Source organism: Phyllostomus hastatus, unplaced genomic scaffold, assembly GCF_019186645.2.
Source record: "Phyllostomus hastatus isolate PE091 unplaced genomic scaffold, TTU_PhHast_1.1 phas_scaffold_501, whole genome shotgun sequence".
Lineage (NCBI taxonomy): Eukaryota > Metazoa > Chordata > Mammalia > Chiroptera > Phyllostomidae > Phyllostomus > Phyllostomus hastatus.
The window spans coordinates 427,728-446,366 of NW_025334033.1; the positions used below are offsets into that span (position 1 = coordinate 427,728).

Sequence of the window (18,639 nt, forward strand, 5' to 3'; positions counted from 1 at the left end):
TATAATCTTGTCTAAGCACAGACAAAAAGCAAGGTCACTGTGCCACCACAAAATACCCAACATCCCTCTGTTGGGATCCACCCTGCCTGGTTTCAAGAGCTGTAACCCCCCATGGCTAAGGCTGAGTGAGAGACTTCTGGACCAAAAGCCACTAAGGAGCCAAGATTATCTCTCTGGCAGGAGCCCTGTTTCTGCTCCTTGCCTGGCCCCCATTGCCTGGCCCTCATGGGAGGGGCCACCTAAGCCAGGCACAATCACGTGGGAAGGCCCTCAGGGAAGGACTTGGGGGGCTGTGGGGTGATTGACCCTTGCCCCTCGGCTTTGACAAAGCCTGAGTCCTCACTCTGCCTGTGAGAAGTCTCCTATCTCTCAGCTGCCTCCTCTCCTCTGCTTGACTTAAGCCTGTAACAATGACAAGAGGTGGTGCAACCCTGTGCTGGAAACGGTGGGATCCCTGGGTAATCAGGCCCTGAGGAAGGATATGTAAAATCCTGTGAAGCCTGCTTTGCTGAGGATGCTCTTAATTAGATTATAAAGGCCCGGGCAGGAAATGAGTTTAGTCCCTTAAATTCTGTAGCCTTTTTAGGTGATAAGACCCCAACTCAGAGTGAGCCCTATTAGTTCTTTGAACGTTATCTATTCGTTTGATCCTCACTGCCAGACAATGATTAATAAGCTGTATCTGTATTCCTACCCCCAAAAACTAATAAAAACCTGTTCAGGCAGGGCAGCGGGGCACTCTCCTCTTGAGAGAGTTGCCAGGCCACTCCAAGGCACTCTCCACTTGAGAGGGTAGCCATGTTGTCCCTTTTCCTCCACAGGACTCGGTAGTCCGTGTGAATTTCTCTTGAGTCTCGTCCATCCACAGAGTCATGGATACTGCTGGCCGGTATCTGCATCATCCCTCTTTCCTGGCTAATATGAGTGACCACTACTTCTTTACCTATTAGAGATATAGCCTCACTCTCTTACCTCCCCGTAGCCTTACCTCCCTGTAGCCTTACCTTCGTGTAGATGAGATTTTTAAGATATGCAAACACAAAATTGTCTCTGCTTTCTGAAATTTCCAAATCTGGAGCAAACTCCTGTTACCTTGGACTCTTCTCCAAATCATTCAACTGAAGCTCAAATCCTATAATAGGCTCTTTCTAAAACATTCCTACTGAGATGCCTTTAGTTCCCCATGGTATGCATTTTTTCTAGCTGCAATGAGTGACAAACTCAACTTGTTCAACTATAGGTGTGCTCCTGTCGGTCTTTGCCTGGAAAGCACTGACACCAGTATCTTCAAAATATGTCCTAGAGATAATCCTGGAAGTTTCACTCTTTCCATCAGTTTATCTACTCATTCTCCATCTCAGATTCCTCTCCAGGTCCCTGGTGCATTTTTGAAAGCCAGCACTACAAGGTCACTGTATATAGATTTCTGAGTTAAGAGCTTTCAGCTCTGCCACTCACTGGCTGTGACTTTGGGCAAGTTACTTAGCCTCTTGGTTAGTTAATAGATATAAAGCACTTACAACATACCTCCGTATAATACATGATCAATTTAATTTTTGGTTTGTTTTATAAATTAAAAAAAAACCCTTCTCTTACTTAATCCTACAGTCTTTGTTCCCTGAGATTTTTGGCTATTCCCCCTGTCCCTACCCCCTCTTTGGTGGCTAGGGCAGGATCCTGTCCAGGATCTTGCTCTCTGAGTTAAAATAGCTCTTGATGATGCTTTGTGGCCTATGGTCACAGTCTCTTGACCTGTTTGGCAAGAAAGCCAAATAAAGTGATATAGCTTTCAAAAAATATTTTTGAAGTTAACCATTTTTGACATTTGAATTATTTTCTGGTGAAGACAACTCAGGAAAATGTATTCTTTTTGGTTTAGTGTGGTAGAGGCCTGATGTAGATACAGCTTTTAAAGATGTAGGAACTCGAGGTACCTTTTGATCTCATCCTGTTGCTTCCAAGAAAGCTTCTTCAGCAGCATGTGCTCTTCACGAAGACGAAACAAATTGTCCTCTAATTCTTTCTGGCTCATCTTGCTCAAAGTTGGTTGAATTTTAATCTTCTTACCTAAAGTCCCAGGCAAGAGTAAATGGAGATTAATTCTACATGTAATTTAAAAAACCCATCAGGTCCCTTATCACATTTTGCCCAGAGTGCTTAAGTTTTTCTTGAGGAAAGTATTTAAGAAGAAATGAAGAACTATATGAAATGTGTACTAATGGACCTCTTTATCATTCCATGTCACTCTTAGATGAGGAATATCATTCCATATCATTCTAACATGAGGTATGACTCAACTTCCTGTCTAGAAAGAACATTCTCAAAAAATATCAAATACAGCTCTTAGTGTACCTAATTTGTGTTTTTAATTTAACTTCTTTTTTTCTCTTTATTAGGTAATTTGGACCTAGACAAGGATTGTGACCACAGTTGTCTTTAAATCTCCCATAAGAAAAAGCATAGAAACATTTCTTTTTTTATTGTTATTCTATTACAGTTGTCCCAATTTTCCCCCTTTGCCCTCCTCTGCCCAGCCCACACCCTGCTCCCACAGTCAATCCCCACACCATTGTTTATGTCCATGGGTCATTCATATATGTTTTTTGACTAGTCCTTTCCCTTTCTTTCCACCATTATCTCCCTCTTCCCTCCCCTCTGGTTTCTATCATTCTGTCCATGTTTCCATGTCTCTGGTTCTATTTTGCTTGTTAGTTTATTTTGTTCATTAGATTCCTCTTGTAAGTGAGATCACATGGCATTTGTCTTTCACTGACTGGCTTATTTCACTTAGCACAATATTCTCCAGTGTCATCCATGCTGTCACACAAAGTAGGATTTCTTTCTTTCTGTTAGGTAGTATTGCAGTGTGAAAATGTACCAGTTTTTTATCCAATCATTTACTGATAGGCACTTAAGCTGTTTCCAACTCTTGGCAATTATAAATAGTGCTTTTAGGAACACAGGCGTGCATGAGTTCTTTTGAATTGGTGTTTTAGGATCCTAATGGTATATTCCCAGCAGTGGAATCATTGGGTCAAAAGTAGATCCATTTTCAATTTTTGAAGAAATTCCATACTGTTTTCCACAGTGGCTGCACCAGTTTACTTTCTCATCAACAGTGCACTAAGGTTCCCTTTTCTCCTCACCAGCACTTATTTGTTGGTTTATTAATGACAGCTATTTTGACAAGAGTGAGGTGGTATCTGATTGTGGTTTTAATTTGCATGTCTCTGATGCCTAGAGATGCTGAGAAGCCTTTCATATGTCTCTGGGCCGTCTGTATGTCGTCCTTGGAGAAGTATCTATTCAGAACCTTTGCCCATTTTTTAATTGGATTTTTTATCTTCCTAGTATTAAGTCATATGAGTTCTTTACATATGAGTTCTTTTGGAGATTAAACCCTTGTTCAATGTATTATTGGTAAATATGTTCTCTGATATGTTTGGTTCCCCTTTCATTTTGCTGATGTTTTCTTTAGCTGTGCAGAAGCTTTTTAATTTGATGTAGCCCCATTTGTCTATTTTTCTTTTATTTCCCTTGCCCTAGGAGATATATCAGCAAAAATATTGCTGCGTGGGATATCTGAAATTTTACTGCCTATGTTTTCCACTAGGACTTTTATAGTGTCATGACTTACATTTAAGTCTTTTCTACATTTTGAGTTTGTTCTGGTATATGGTGTCAGTTGGTGGTCTAGCTTCATTTTTTTTTTTTTTTTGCCTTTACCTGTCTAGTTCTCCCAACAGCATTTATTAAAGAGGCTATTTTTACTCCATTATATGTTCATGCCCTCTTGTCAAATATTAATTGCCCATGGAGACATGGGTTTACTTCTGGGCTCTCTCTTCTGTTTCACTGATCTATGTATCTGTTCTTATGCCAGTACCAGGCTATTTTGATTACAGTGGCCTTGTAGTAGTATAGTTTTATATCAGGTATTGTGATCCCTCCAACTTTATTCTTTTTTCTCAAGATTGCTATGGCTATTTGGATTGTTTCCGGTTCTGTATAAATTTTTGGAGTATTTGTTCTAGATCAATGGAGAAACAGTTTTTTAATTACCAAGAGTAATCTCATTTGTTTCTGTGATCTGGAGAAACTGTTCCCATTAACTGCCTCCTTGGAATAGAGCCTCTTTTTGCTCTAAGCAAAGGAAACTAGAACATACTTTTCAGTGTGTGAGTTTTCATTGGCCCAGGGTCAGCTCTGATCTCATGGGAACCATTCTGAAACCACAGAACTCAAAATACAGCTCCTTCTCTAGAAGAAAGAGAGCTTAGAACTTCAATCTCAGAACCACTTCAGCCACCACTACGACCTCTCTAATCTGTACTTTGGAAATGATGACTATTAAGTTTTTTCTAAACAATTTTATTGAGATATACTTGACAAGTAATATACTGAACATATTAAAATTTGATTAGTTTTTGCATATGTATATAACTGCGAAACCATTACAATTAACATAAAGACACACATGCCTCTATATCTATTGCCACGTGGGGAAATCACAAGTTCACTGTGATACCTCCATTTAACATCCAAAGTCATATGGTTTATTCTAGCCTTTTCCCTTTCCATAATTGCATCTCTTTCCTCAGTGAGAAGCCAGATTCCACCATCCTCAATATATTTACTTATTTGTTCAATCTCTTTGAATGAAACTAGTCTCTCAGCTATGTGAACTATCTTCTTATCTAGGACACTGTTGAGTCACTCTGGCCTGTATAAAATAAGTTACACACTGCCCCCACCCCCAGCCCCCAACCAAGTGGCCTACTGAGTCACACTTGTCTCCAATGGCAGAGAAGTACCCCAGAAGCCCTGGTAGTGCAACTGCCAAAGGCTCTTTTTTTTCCACATTATATTGTGTTATGTTCTTTCTCTTTCTTTGTTTTTTTAACTTCATAATGGCAACATTTTTAGTAGTACAGATAAATCTAATAAAATTGTTACTACAAACATGATTATTTCCCTTTGGAATTGGTGAAATTAAAAAAGATGTAATTTTTGAAAATGTGCCAAAAATATTCCCTTAATGTGGTCATATCTCTTTATGGCATCAAAAGATTTTCTTCTCTTAAATAAAGTTTCTAAGATAAATTTAAGATTACTTAGAAGATAAACAAAAAAGATACAACTTTTAAACCAATCAACTTACAAAATGATGTAGCTAATTGCTAGACACACTTAGCTTAACAAGAAAGATTGGTCACTAAGAAGAAAATTTGTAACATGACCATCGACATTTATAAAAGTCTTTATTTACAAGCACTTTTCTTCATTTACTTTTAGCTATTTCATAATTAACAGAAGGGAAATTGGACACAGTTTGTAATAAAACCTACAAAAGTTTTCTTTTTCACAGAGTAAATGTGTAAATCCTTCACTTTGCTACCATGTCCTACAACTCTTTAATTGTGCTGAAGAAATATTGAGTCTCTTACATTTGTGGTTGTTTGGATGCCTTCCAAACTAAGTAAATTCTCTAGGTGGTTAGGTTCTGTACAATTAGGTCAGTTCTATGACTTTCACAACTTTGAAAATTATCTCAGCCAATTTATTTTCATGTGCTTTGTGAAAGAGTTAAAACTTTGAGAAATCTAAAATTCCCAAATCTGCTTTGCTAAAAAGCATCAAAGACAGTATAGGTTTTTCACTATTAAAATATTATTAACTCATTAGCATCAGAAATTGAATAAGCTCTAGACATTACATGGATTTGGTTATACCTCTCAGCTTGACTAGGTCCTTCCATGGGTTCTGTTTTTGTTTAATATTTTTTTATTGGTTATGCTATTACAGTTGTCCTGATTTTCCCCCCTTGAGCCCCCTTCACCCAGCACCTCCCACTCTCTTAGGCAATCCCCCCACCATTGTTCATGTCCATGCATCATGCATATATGTTCTTTGGCTACTCCATTTCGAATACTGTACTTTACATCACCATGATCATTCTGAGATTATCTATTTGTACTTCTTAATCCCCTCACTTCTTCCCCCATTCCCCCACACCCCCTTCCCATTGCGGAACCGTCAAAATGCTCTCCATATCCATGATTCTGTCTCTGTTCTTCTCGTTTGCTTAGTTTGATTTTTGGATTCAATTGTTGATAGATACACATTTATTGCCATTTTATTCTTTATAGTTTTGACCTTCTTTTTCTTAAATAAGTCCCTTTAACATTTTATGTAATAATGATTTGGTGATGATGAACTCCTTTAGCTTTTTCTTGTCTGGGAAGCTCTTTATCTGCCCTTCAATTCTAAATGATATGTTTGCTGGGTAGAGCAGTCTTGGTTGTAGGTCCCTGCTTCTTGTGACTTTGAATATTTCTTGTCAATCCCTTCTAGTCTGCAGTTTCTTTTGAGAAATCATTTGACAATCTTATGGGAATTCCTCTATAGGTAACTAACTGCTTTTTCTCTTGCTGTTCTTAAGATTATCTCTTTATCTTTTTAAAAAATATATGTTATTTATTTATTTTTAGAGACAGAGGAAGGGAAGGGAGAAAGAGTGAGAGAAACATCAATGTGTGGCTGCTTCTTCTGTGCCTCCTACTGGGGACCTGGCCTGCAACCCAGGCATGTGCCCTGACAGGGAATCCAACAGGTGACACTTTGGTTCAGAGGCTGGCGCTCAGTCCACTGAGCCATGCCAGCCAGGGCCGAGTATCTATCTTTAACCTTTGGCATTTTAATTATGATGTGCCTTGGAGTGGGCCTCTTTGTATCCATCTTGTTTGGGACTCTGTGCTTCCTGAACTTGCTTGTTTATTTCCTTCACAAAATTAGGGAAGTTTTCTTTCACTATTTTTTCACATAGATTTCCAATTTCTTGCTCTTTCTCTTCTCCTTCTGGTACCCCTATGATGTGAATGGTTGTTTTTTGCTTCCTTATCTTCCAAAGCATTAATTTGATTCTTGGCTTTGTCTACTCTACTGGTTTCCCTATAAATTGTTCTTTATTTCAGTTAGCATATCCCCCATTTCCGACTGGATCATTTTTTATGCTGTTGAGGTCCTCACTGAGTTTTCTGAACATTTTTAAACCCTCACTGACTTCTCTGAACATCTTTATAACCATTGTTTTGAACTCTTCGTCTGATAGCTTGCTTATCTCCATTTCATTTAGCTTTTTTTTTCTGGAGTTTTGATCTGTTCTTTCATTTGGGCCTTGTTTATCTCTTTGCTTTGGCAGCCTCCCTCGGTTTATTTCTATCTATTAGGTAGATCTGCTTTGACTGCATGTCTTTTAGTGTGGCCTAATGTAGTAGGTGTCCTGTAGGATCAAGTGGCACAGCCTCCCCTATCACACAAGCTGGATAATCGAGTCATGCCATTTGTGTGGGCTGAGTAAACTTCCACTTGTAGTGACCCTTTAATTGCTGTTGGCAGGTCAACTGGGGGATATTTACCCAGGTCAGTCAGCTTCAAGGACTGGCTGTGACTACTGACCACCAGCCTCCGTCCTCTGTGGAGGATCAGCTTTGCAAGGGCAAGGTGGTCTGCAGCTGTTCCCTGGATATGTAGGCTCTGGAGTTTCCCAGGTGGTACAGGCCAAGGTCAGTCCCTATCTGTGTTTTGCCCGATGAATGGTAGCTCTGTGTTTAACATTATAAGGAACTGTCAAACTATTTTTTAATGCAGGTGCACCCTTTTACATTCTTACCAGAAATGTATAAAAGTTCTAGTTTCTTCATATTCTCACCCATATTTGTTATTGTTATTGAAGTGGTATCTTGTGGGGGTTTTTAAAATTTATTCTTTCTCTTTGTGGTTTTGATTTGCACTTCCCTAATGAATAATCACAATGACCACCTTTCATGTATTTGTCATCCATTTGTATATCTTCCTTGGGAAAACATCTTCTCAGCTCCTTTACCCATTTTCAAATTGGGTTATTTGTTTCTATATTGTTCGTTGTAAGAGTTTTTTAATGTATTTTGAATGCAAATCTTTTATCAGATACATACTCTGCAAATATTTTTTCCAGTTTGTGGCTTGTCTTTTCCCTTTATTCATTTTGTCCTTTGATGCACAAAATTTTAAAAAAATTTTGATGAAATCCAGTTTACCTGTTTTTTGTCATCACTTGTACTTTTGATTTCATGTCTAATCTTATAGTGTAATAATAATTTAATAGTTTTAAGTTATTGTATTTGATCTATGATTCATTTTTAGTTAATTTTTAATATGGTGTGAGGTAAGGATCCAGCATCATTATTTTGCATGTATCTATCCAATCAGTTGTCCCAGCACCATTTGTTGAAAATACTAGTCTTTTTCCATTGAGTTTTCTTGGCATGTTTGTCAAACATAAATTAGCCGTAAATGTAAGGGTTCATTTCTGGACTTTCAGTTCTATTCTGTTGATCTGCATGTCTATCCTATGCCACTACCATGCTGTCTTGATTACTATAACTCTGTAGTATGTTTTGAAATCAGGATGTGTGAGTCCTCCAACTTTGTTCTTTTTCAAGATTATTTTTCATATAGGGTCCCATGTGTTTACATATAAACTTAGAATCATCTTGTCAATGTCTGCAAAAAAAGCCAACTGAAATTTTGATAGGGTTTACATTGAATCCGTACATGAATTTTGTCAGTATTGGTATTTTATCAATGTTAAGTCTTCAAATCCATGAGCATGTGATGTCTTTCTATATATTTAAATATTCTTTTTTTTTTAAAGGGAGTATTTTTTTAAAGACTTTATTTTTTATCTATTTATTTTTTTTAGAGAGGGAAGGGAGGGAGATAGAGATAAAGATAGATAGATAGAGAGAGAGAGAGAGAGAGAGAGAGAGAGAGAGAGAGAGAAACATCAATGTGCGGTTGCTGGGGGTTCTGGCTTGCAACCCAGGAATGTATCCTGGCTGGGAATCGAACCTGGGACACTTTGGTTCCCAGCCCGCGCTCAATCCACTGTATATATTTAAATATTCTTTAAAATCTTTCCATGATATTTTATAGTTTTCAGTGTATAAGTTGTATACTTCTTTGTTAAATTTATTTCTATGCATTTTATTCTTTTTGATGATACTGTAAGTGGAATTATCTTAATTTTATTTTTAGTTCATTTATTGATAACATATAGGAATACCTTTGCTTCTTAAACCTTACTGAATTTATTTATTAGTTCTAATAATTTTTAATGCATTCCTTAGGATTTTCTGTATACAAAATCATGTAATCTGTGAATAGAGATAGTTCTACTTTTTTGCCTACTAATTTGGATCCTTTTATTTCTTTTTCATGCCTAACTTCCAAGGATAGAACCCTCTTTAAAATCAACATTTTAAAGGGACCCTATATGAAAAATAATCTTGCCAATAGCAGTGGCAAGAGTGGACACCCTTGTCTTTTTCTGGATCTTGGAGGGAAAGCTTTCAGTCTTTTACTATTAAGCATAATTTTAGCTACAGCTTTTGTAGGTAACACTTATCAGATTGAGTAAAATTTCTTCTATTAGTAGTTGGTTGAGTAATTTTATCACGAAAGAATATAGGGTATATCAAATGTATTTTTCTGAGCACATTGATATGATCATGCGTTTTTTGTCCTTTATTCTATCAGTATGGTATATTACATTGATTGATTTTCATATGTTAAACCAAACTTGCATTCTTGGAGTAAGTTTCATTTGGTTATGGTACATAATTCTTTTATATGTTGTTGGATTCAGTTTGCTATTATTTTGTTGAAGATTTTGTGCCTAAGCTAATGAAGAACATTGATCTGTAGTTTGTTTTCTTGTGATGTCTTTGGTTTTGACCTCATGTAATAAATTGGGAAGTGTTCTGTCTTTTATTTTTTGGAAGAGTTATCTACAGCCAATGTTGCCCTATCCAGCAAACATATCATTTAGAAATGAAGGGCAGATAAAGAGCTTCCCAGACAAGAAAAATCTAAAGGAGTTCACCATCACCAAATCATTATTGTATGAAATGTTAAAGGAACTTATTTAAGAAAAAGAAGATCAAAATTTTGAACATAAAATGGCAACAAATACATATCTATCAACAATTGAATTTTAAAATCAAACTAAGCAAACAAGAAGAACATGAACAGAATCATGGATACTGAGAGCATTTTGGTGATTGCCAGATGTGAGGGGGCTATGGAGGAATGGGTGAAGAGGTGAAGGTATTAAGAAGTACAAATAGGGTCTTGGCTGGTGTAGCTCAGTGGATTGAGCACTGGCCTGAGAACCAAAGCATTGCCTGTTGGATTCCCAGTCATGGCACATGTTTGAGTTGTGGGGAGTGGTGGAGAGGCAACCACACATTGATGCTCCTTTCCCTCTCTTTCTCCCTCCCTTCCCCTCTCTAAAAATAAATAAATAAAAATCTTTAAAAAAAAACAAAGAAAAAGAAAGAATTACAAATAATGCCCTGGCTCGAATGGCTCAGTGGATTAAGCACTAGCCCTCAAACTAAAAGGCTGTCAGTTCAATTCCCAGTCAGGGTACTTGCCTGGGTTGCAGACCAGGTAGTTACAGAATAGTCATGGGGATATAAAATACAGTATAAGAAATGAAGAAGCCAAAGAAACTACGCATGACCTATGGACATGAACAATGGTGAGGGAATTGCCTGAGGTGGAAGAAGGTGCTCAGTGGAGGGGAGCAAAGGGGGGAAAATTGGGACAACTGTAACAGCATAATCAAAAATATATAATTAAAAAATAAAAAAAATATAAACATAGAGCTACCATATGACTCAGGAATTTCACTTGTAGGTATACATCTAAGAGAAATGAAATCATGTCCATACAAATACTTATACATAGATGTTTGTAGCAGCATTATTAAAAAATTGAAAACAACCCAAATGTCCATCAATTGATCAGTGTATGGACAAAATGTGGCATGACCATACAATGATATTTTATTCAGCAATGAAATGGAAGGTAAATGCTACAACACGGATGAACTTTGAAAACAGTATGCTAAATGAAAGAAGCCAGACCAAAAAAAGACTATATATTATATGATTTTACTTACATGAAATATCCAGAATAAGCAAGTCTATAGAGAGTGCAAGCAGACTAGAAATTATCAGAGGCAGGGCATGGAGACACTGTGAATGTCTGCTATAGAGTTTCTTTCTGGGGTAATTAAATGATCTAAAATTAGGAGGGATAAGTGCACAACTCTGTAATATAGTAAAAAACACTGAATTTTATACATTTAATGAGTGAATATTATGGTATGTAAATTATTCCTAACAAAACAGTTATTTATAATATATGAGGTATGTCCAGAAAAGTCCAGCCATTGTTAATATAACATGAAGAATTCAGGTGACATCGATGTAACCTGGCAGGCAAGGAGAGTGGACTGGAATGCACATGCATGAGCAATGATGATTACACTGTACTAGTCAATGTGGGCAGTACGCATCATTGAGTGAGCTTGTGTACTGTGTGGCTGTCACATTCAGAATGACTGAATGAGTAGAGCAACGAATCTGCATTAAATTTTGTGTTAAGCTTGAACATTTCTCCATGGAAACTATTCAGATGATTCAGAAATCTTTCAGGGATGATGCAATGACTACAGCGCAAATGAAAGTGTGGCACAAATGCTGCAAAGATGGTGGAGAATCTGTTAAAAGTGACCCACATTCTGGAAGACCTGCAACAAGCAGGACACCTGAGAATGTTGAACATGTACGGGGCTGCAATCAACAAAGATAGGAGAACTGTGTGAGGTCTCATGATGTTTACTTTGAAGGGGACTGAGTTGTTATCATCCCATGTACAATGTTTCTTGTATCTTGTATCTTTTTCAATAAATGTTCCTATTTTTCTTATTACATGGCTGGATATTTTCTGTATTACGTACAACATAAATTATATATGTTTAATATAATCATACTCCTTTATATGTTATTATATTTATTTCACACATATAGATGAGGAAATAAAATATATGAAGAATAAAACGTAAGCCCTGGCTGGTGTAGCTCAGTGGATTGAGCTCGGGCTGCGAATCAAAGTGTTGCAGGTTCGATTCCCAGTCAGGGCACATGCCTGGGTTGCAGGCCACTGCCCCCAGCAACCGCACATTGATGTTTCTCTCTCTCTCTCTCTCTTTCTCCCTCCCTTCCCTTTGTAAAAATAAATAAAATATTTTAAAGAAAGAATAAAATGTACACAAACAAATGCCAGCTTAAGAAACAAGAACATTGCTAGTACACTAAGAACTCTCTAAGTTCTTCACCCACATATTCCCTTTTCCCCCCAGAGGTGACCACCATTTTGAATGTTGTATTAATAACTGCTTTGTACTGTTTATAACTTAGTAAAAAATTAAAATTATTATAAAGAAAGTAAATTTATTATATTTTATGAATATATATCAATGTATATTCTGTTTCTGATCAATGGACATATATGTTATTTTTATCTTTTACTACTATAAATGATGCTGCTGTGAACATTCTGGTATATGTCTCCTGGTACACATATGCAAAAATTTCTGCCCTGGACAGGTAGCTCAGTTGGTTAGAATGTCATTCCCTTCATAAGCCAAAGTTGTGGGTTCACACGCCAGTCAGGGAACATACAAGGATTAACCAATGAATACATAAATTAGTAGAACTACAAATCAATGTTTCTCTCTCTCTCTCTCTCTCCCTCCCTCCCTCCCTCTCTCTCTCCCTCCCTCCCTCCTTCCTCTGTCTCTCTAAAATCAATTAAATTTTTTTTTAAATTTCTACAAGTTTTGTCCTGACTGGTATGACTCAGTTGATTGGGCATCATCCTGCAAAGCGAAAAATTGCCAGTTAGATTCCTGGTCAGAGCACATGCCTGGGTTGCAGGTTCTGTCCAGCAGTCAGGGTGTGTGCAAGAGGCAATCAATCATTGTTTCTCTCTCACAAGGGTGTTTCTCTCCCTCTCTGTTCCCTCCCTTCTCCTCTTTCTAAAAATAAATAGTCTTTAAATTTCTGCAGATTTTATTCCCAGAAGTAAAGTTGCATGTTCAATATGTCTCACAGCAACAGAGTGTGAGCTGTTTTAATTTTAAAAGGCATCCACCTTGAGGCATTCTATTTACCTTTTGATGGTAGTACCATTGGGAGGTATTGAATCTATGCCCTTAACAGGTTCTTTACTGTATTGTTCATCAAGAGATGTGATGTCATCTCTGTTCACAATCTGTAAGAGATCCCAGAGGACACTGAAATAAAAAAACAAAAGTCCAGCCAATTACATGCAATTTTCATATACCTTCTGCTATACTTAAGGCTATACTTAAGTTGTAGCAGAAATTTCTCAACACTTTCATGATAGTATATGACACTCATAATATTTCAGTGGTGGTATGAGACTACACTCTATACCAAAGGGCAAGACCAAGCCTATAGTAATAATGACATCACTTTTTAAAATGAAATCAGTTTTTTTCTGATTATAGAATTGATGTATTTCAATTTGGATCATTCGTTAAATGTCTGCTCAGCCTGGAAGCCAATGACCATCCCCTTTCTCTGGGAAATAAGCCTCTGCCCTCTCATCCACACTCTATTTACAGGGACTAAATCTCCAGTTTATACTCTATAATCCAGTCCCCACAGTCATTGTTCATTGGACCAGAGGTAGACAAGTGACCCAAGCTAGGCCAATCAGATTCTATTTCTCAGTTGGTTAGAATGGGGCCTCAGCAGATGACTAGAACTATTATGTAAAATTGGGAGATCTAGGATGGTAATATTCAGCTTTATAGCCTGACTTACCAGGGATATCCTATTTGTAGAGTCACCTTACACCTTGGTCAACACTCTTTTTTTCTGGATTACAGTGTCTAATTTCCTGGCTTTAAATGCTGTGTGTATGCTGTTGTTTCCAAACTTTTTATCTCCAGCCCTGTCTTTCAAATTTGTTGGTTTTCCTCTCTTTTAAATATTTCCTCTTGCATGACCACTAGGTATTTCAAACTTACCTGTTTCACACAGGAATTTTGCTTTCTCTCTCAAACATGACCTCCCAGTCTTTCATTATCTTTATAAATGGCATTACTATCCTACCAGTTACCAAAGCCTTGATTTCTCCCTTCTGTCATTTGTTACCAAATCCTCCAGGTACTTTCTAAAAAATATCACCTTGTCTCCACAGCTATCACTATAATTCAAGCCATCTCTATCTCTTACTTCAACTTCAATACCATGTTTTCCTAATGCTCTTCCCATTTTCCGCTCTCTGTACCTTTCCCATTGATTCTCCCTGAAATAACAGATTGATCTTTATAAAACAACTAAGTCACTGTACTTCCTGCTTAAAATTGTCCAGCAGCTTTTCTTTACATTTAAAATACAATCTAGGCCCTGGCTTGTGTGGCTCAGCAGATTGAGTGTGGACTGCGAACAAAAGGACTTTCTCTGACCTTCATGACTAAAGTGAGATTTTCCTCAGTCCTACTCTCATGTTGCCTTATTTATTTCCCTTGTAACATTTACCATACTCAGAAACTATCTTCATTTTTTACACGTTTATTGTCTGTCTGCTCTCACTAAAACATAAGGACTTTGGAGGAGAAAATTGGTTTACACTGTTTACCTCTATTTCCCAGTACCTAAACAGCTCCTAGAACATATTAGGCACCCAGCAAATATATATTGAATACATGAATAAATTAATAAATAAACAAATCAAGAAATAATGACATTGAGTGCCCGAGATGAGTCCAAAAGTGTTGAAAGCTTTCTGTTTTGGATTTCAGTTTTTCCCGTAACCTGTCTCTGCTCCTGTCCTTAGGTTCTATAGGAGGGTCCTGTATCCTATGCAACCAATTCCCCCTTTTTTTTTCTGAAACTAGCTTGACTTGTGAACTGAGAAGATTGTTCACAAGCTTGTTTTAAACAAACAGAGAAATATAAAAAAGAAAGTAAAAAACATGATATTCTATCACAGGGAGAAAACATTAACATTTTGTTGATCTACTTTCCAAATAATTTAACTTGAATTGGGTCATTCATATTCTGTTCTGTAATGTTTCATTTTTTAAAATCCCAGTAAGTGGAGAACATCTTTCCAGTGATGTGATTTTAAATGGGTCTATACAGATTTCATAGCATGTCTATTTTAAGGAAGCTGAACAATTATCCAAAAGTTGATGTACTTTCACATGTTAGACAATAATCCTAGAATTAAAATGGAATGGAAGCAACCAAGGAAACCATTTTATTTTCAAGGAAATCTCACATTTAAGGTAGCTTTTGCAATTTTGCTAAGTTACTCTTGTCTTCCCAGCCTCCTTCTGTAGAGAAGTATCATGAAGGAGAAAGGAGAGGTAACTGCACTGCAGGTGTGGCTCTCTGGATCTGAAGCTGTTTTAAAAAATGGAGTGTTAGTGGGAGAAGAGATGCTGTAGTTCTTTAATATCCAGGCCCAGAGAAGACTGTTTTAGTTATAGCCCTTCCAAAATATACCACCAAATCTGTATACCACTGTGGAGAAGCTGAAGCATACCACTAACACTGAAGTCAAATAAGTTCTAAGAATGAAGTAGATGGAGGTTAGAAGAATATCATAAAAGGAAGCCCAGGAGAGACTGTCCATGAAGGTGTGTTGAAGAAACATCCAAAATCCATCAACAGCCAGATTTAGTCTCTCAGGAAAAAAAGGAGTGGATAGTAGATGTAAGAAAGAAGGATTCATCAGTTATGTTAACTCAGTGGAATGAAAGGCTAAAAGAATTCCCTTGCAGAATTGATACTCAAAATTGCAGTGCCCTGGGACAAGGGTAGGTGAGTGAGGGTGGAGAGTAACCCTTTACTATTGATACAGGCATAAAGCCAGCTTGATGACACCAGCAATTAAAATTATATAGCCTTACTCTGATTTTATACTCACTTCTATTTAAATGTGAAGAGGATGAATTGTAAATAGTGACTGTGACCAAGAGCCTAGGAGTAAGAAAGACATGGATTCATATCCTTTCTTTGCTGTGTGACAATGGACAAGTTACTTAACCACCTGTTTAGTTTTTTAGCTATTAAATAGGGAAAATACTCCCTTTATATAATCATGAGGAGGATCAACTGAGATAATGCCTATAAAAAGCTGAGCATAATGCTTGGCACTTCATAGAGGCTCCATACTAGCTAAATGCTAGCTAATTTTGTTGTTTCCATTGAATTAGTCTCTGGTGAATTGATAATTCTATGTTGTATGTATCAGTATAAGTTAATGGTGTGTATTATTATATACTATATGTTTTTTGTGTGCATTGGTTAAATATGAGTCAGTTCCTTATAGTGCTGACACATCATGTGGTCTCTTTACTAGTCTATAAGCCCCTTTGAGGATATCTTTGTATAGATAGTACCCAGTACAGTACCTCACACTTGTAGGTATATAATAATTTTCAGCAGATATAGTAACATTGAATTGTGATAGAAATTATTTTTCTTTTTACAACTAGTTTTAATTACTTTACAAAGTTTTTAAGCAATCCCTCCACCCCACAAGAACGCAGATTTAAGTAGGAGAGAGGAGAAGAAAAAAAATCAGGTGATAAATCTGATTAAAGAAATGTCAGTAGCATTTTAGAGTATAGGAAATAATGCTGCCAAAAATATTTCTATCCTTTAAAAATTTGAGGACTAAGTTGGCCTGTGTGACAAAATATAGAAGTACACTTTTAGCATTTCAGTTTACTGTGAACTAGGAAATCAAGTCTTCTTGTATAAGGAATTAATGCTAAAAGTCCCAATAAATACTCAAGTCTCTGAAAGGGAGACTGCAGTTGGGGTCTTCCTAGTCAAAGTTCTGGGGGAAGAAAGAGATTAGGAAGAGACCCTTAAAGAACATGGTTTTCCAGTGAGCTAGGGAACTCAGGCAAAGCTGACCTTACATAAGAGTTTAGAGTCAAATAAGAGGTAAGCACTGAGGAAGAAACTTAGAGTAGAGCTGAAGAGAAGCTTTGGAGAGTAGAGTAGGCTCTGTAATTGCAGCATGCATTGTATGAATGCTCCAGAAGGATGATAAGAACTCCTGGAATTTGGATTGAACTTAATTTGACAAATATTACTGTGTGTCTATTTTGTTCAGTTGCTGCAGGAAGAAAAATAGAGGCCTTGTTCTAGGAAGTGAATAATTAAGAGAAAAAACGAGAAAAGCACATGTTTAACTGTAAGGTAAATATATATAAAGTCAATCAGAAAAGAACAAAACGAAGTGTGAGTGGTCAGGAAGACTGAGGTTCATATTCACTTGAAGGATCAAATGAAACATTATGGAGGGACGGTTGTTGTAGTCCGGGAAAGACTGTGGCATATGGAGATACCAAGTGTTCTGTACAAAGAGGACAGTTGGAACAGAGTCAAGGATGGGTGAAAAGCAGGGTGGTCTTGCATAATAGCAAGTAGGCATGATGAGTTTGAGAAAGAGTTGTGAAAATTTAAGTGCATGTTTTGGAAGACCTTGCATTTATATTTGAGATGTTTTATTTATTCTGTCAAATGGCCAGCAAATGTATACATTTTGAGCACAAGAACACTAAAATTAGAGCTTTGGAAGAGCTTCAGGAAGATTCATCTGTGATTAATGAGTTAGAAATACTGGCACAGAGGAGGAGTATTCAGGGGATATTGCCATGATTCAGGCCAGAGTCTTTGAACTAGAAAGGATAGTGGCTGGGGGATGGCAGAGTGGGATGGATCACAGAGACCCTGAGGAAGGAAAATCAAAAGACTTTACAGTTAGTTGGATGTAGAATGGAGTAAAGACAGTGACAGGATTAAAGATGACCTAGTAATGTGCCTGATGCCTGGGTTACTGGTGGTGCAATACAAAATGAATACACTTATTTCACTGTTCTCAAAAGCACACCATGGAAAGAAATGAGAGACCATAAATATGTATTAGATATAGACTTACAGTTTTTTGCTGCTCCCAGAGAGCTCTCTGTAATTCTTTTCTCTGACTTTTGTGGTGTCCTCTAGTACTATAGAATCCTCTTGTCTGCCTGGCTTGTTAAGAGAGAGGTTAATACAGTTCTCTTTAGCTCTTAAGATGTTAACTCTTTATAGATCAGGGCTTGAAGGCTCTGCTTTTTCTCCACGCATGTTGTTGTTGGAGAAAACAGCTAAAAGATTCCTTAACATACCAACTTCTCAACTAAAACTAAAGCTGAAAATAGATTTGGTTCATTTGAGATTAATAAAAATTTGTTGGTATTGGACAAATGATCTTTACTATTTTTTAACCTCACCTAAGGATATGTTTATTGATTTTAGAGAGAGATGAAGGGAGAGAAAGAGAGAAACATTGATCAGTTGCCTCCCGCATGCATCCTGACTGGGACTCCACGACCTGGGGACTCCATGACCTGGGGACTCCATGACCTGGGGATGTGCCCTGACAGGGAATCAAACCCACAACCGTTTGGCATGTGGGAGGATGCTTCAACCAACTGAGCAACCTGGGCAAGGCAGGAGAATGATCTTTAAATCAATCCCTGAAGGGTAACAACAGGAGGAAATTTTCTGGAGCCCTGAGATCTCCCTGGAGGGAACAAACCCATTGGTTTGTTTGAATCCACATGTGCCAGAACCCTCTCAAGTAAAAGAATGTGTATGTCCCATTTTACTGCAACTATAGTTTCTAAACCCAACATTGGGGTGTAAT

General features: G+C 37.3%; 1 protein-coding gene across 5 annotated transcripts in view; it reads right to left on the reverse strand.

Annotated features, from left to right (window-relative positions):
- RPGRIP1 (RPGR interacting protein 1) overlaps positions 1-17,954 on the reverse strand; it is a 65,222-nt gene extending 47,268 nt beyond the window's left edge. For 4 of the 5 annotated variants that reach the window (XR_006783760.1, XM_045822378.1, XM_045822376.1 and 1 more), the window contains exons 1-3: positions 17,890-17,954; positions 13,067-13,189; positions 1,935-2,067 (exon numbers count right to left, since the gene is read on the reverse strand). Coding sequence is in view for 4 of the 5 variants with exons in the window: in XM_045822378.1 (XP_045678334.1) it covers positions 1,935-2,067; positions 13,067-13,085 (152 nt within the window). In the remaining variant the exon portion in view is untranslated. The remainder of the gene's footprint in view (positions 1-1,934; positions 2,068-13,066; positions 13,190-17,889) is intronic. The other variant, XM_045822377.1, reaches the window with a different exon arrangement.
- Between the last annotated feature and the right edge of the window lie 685 nt (positions 17,955-18,639).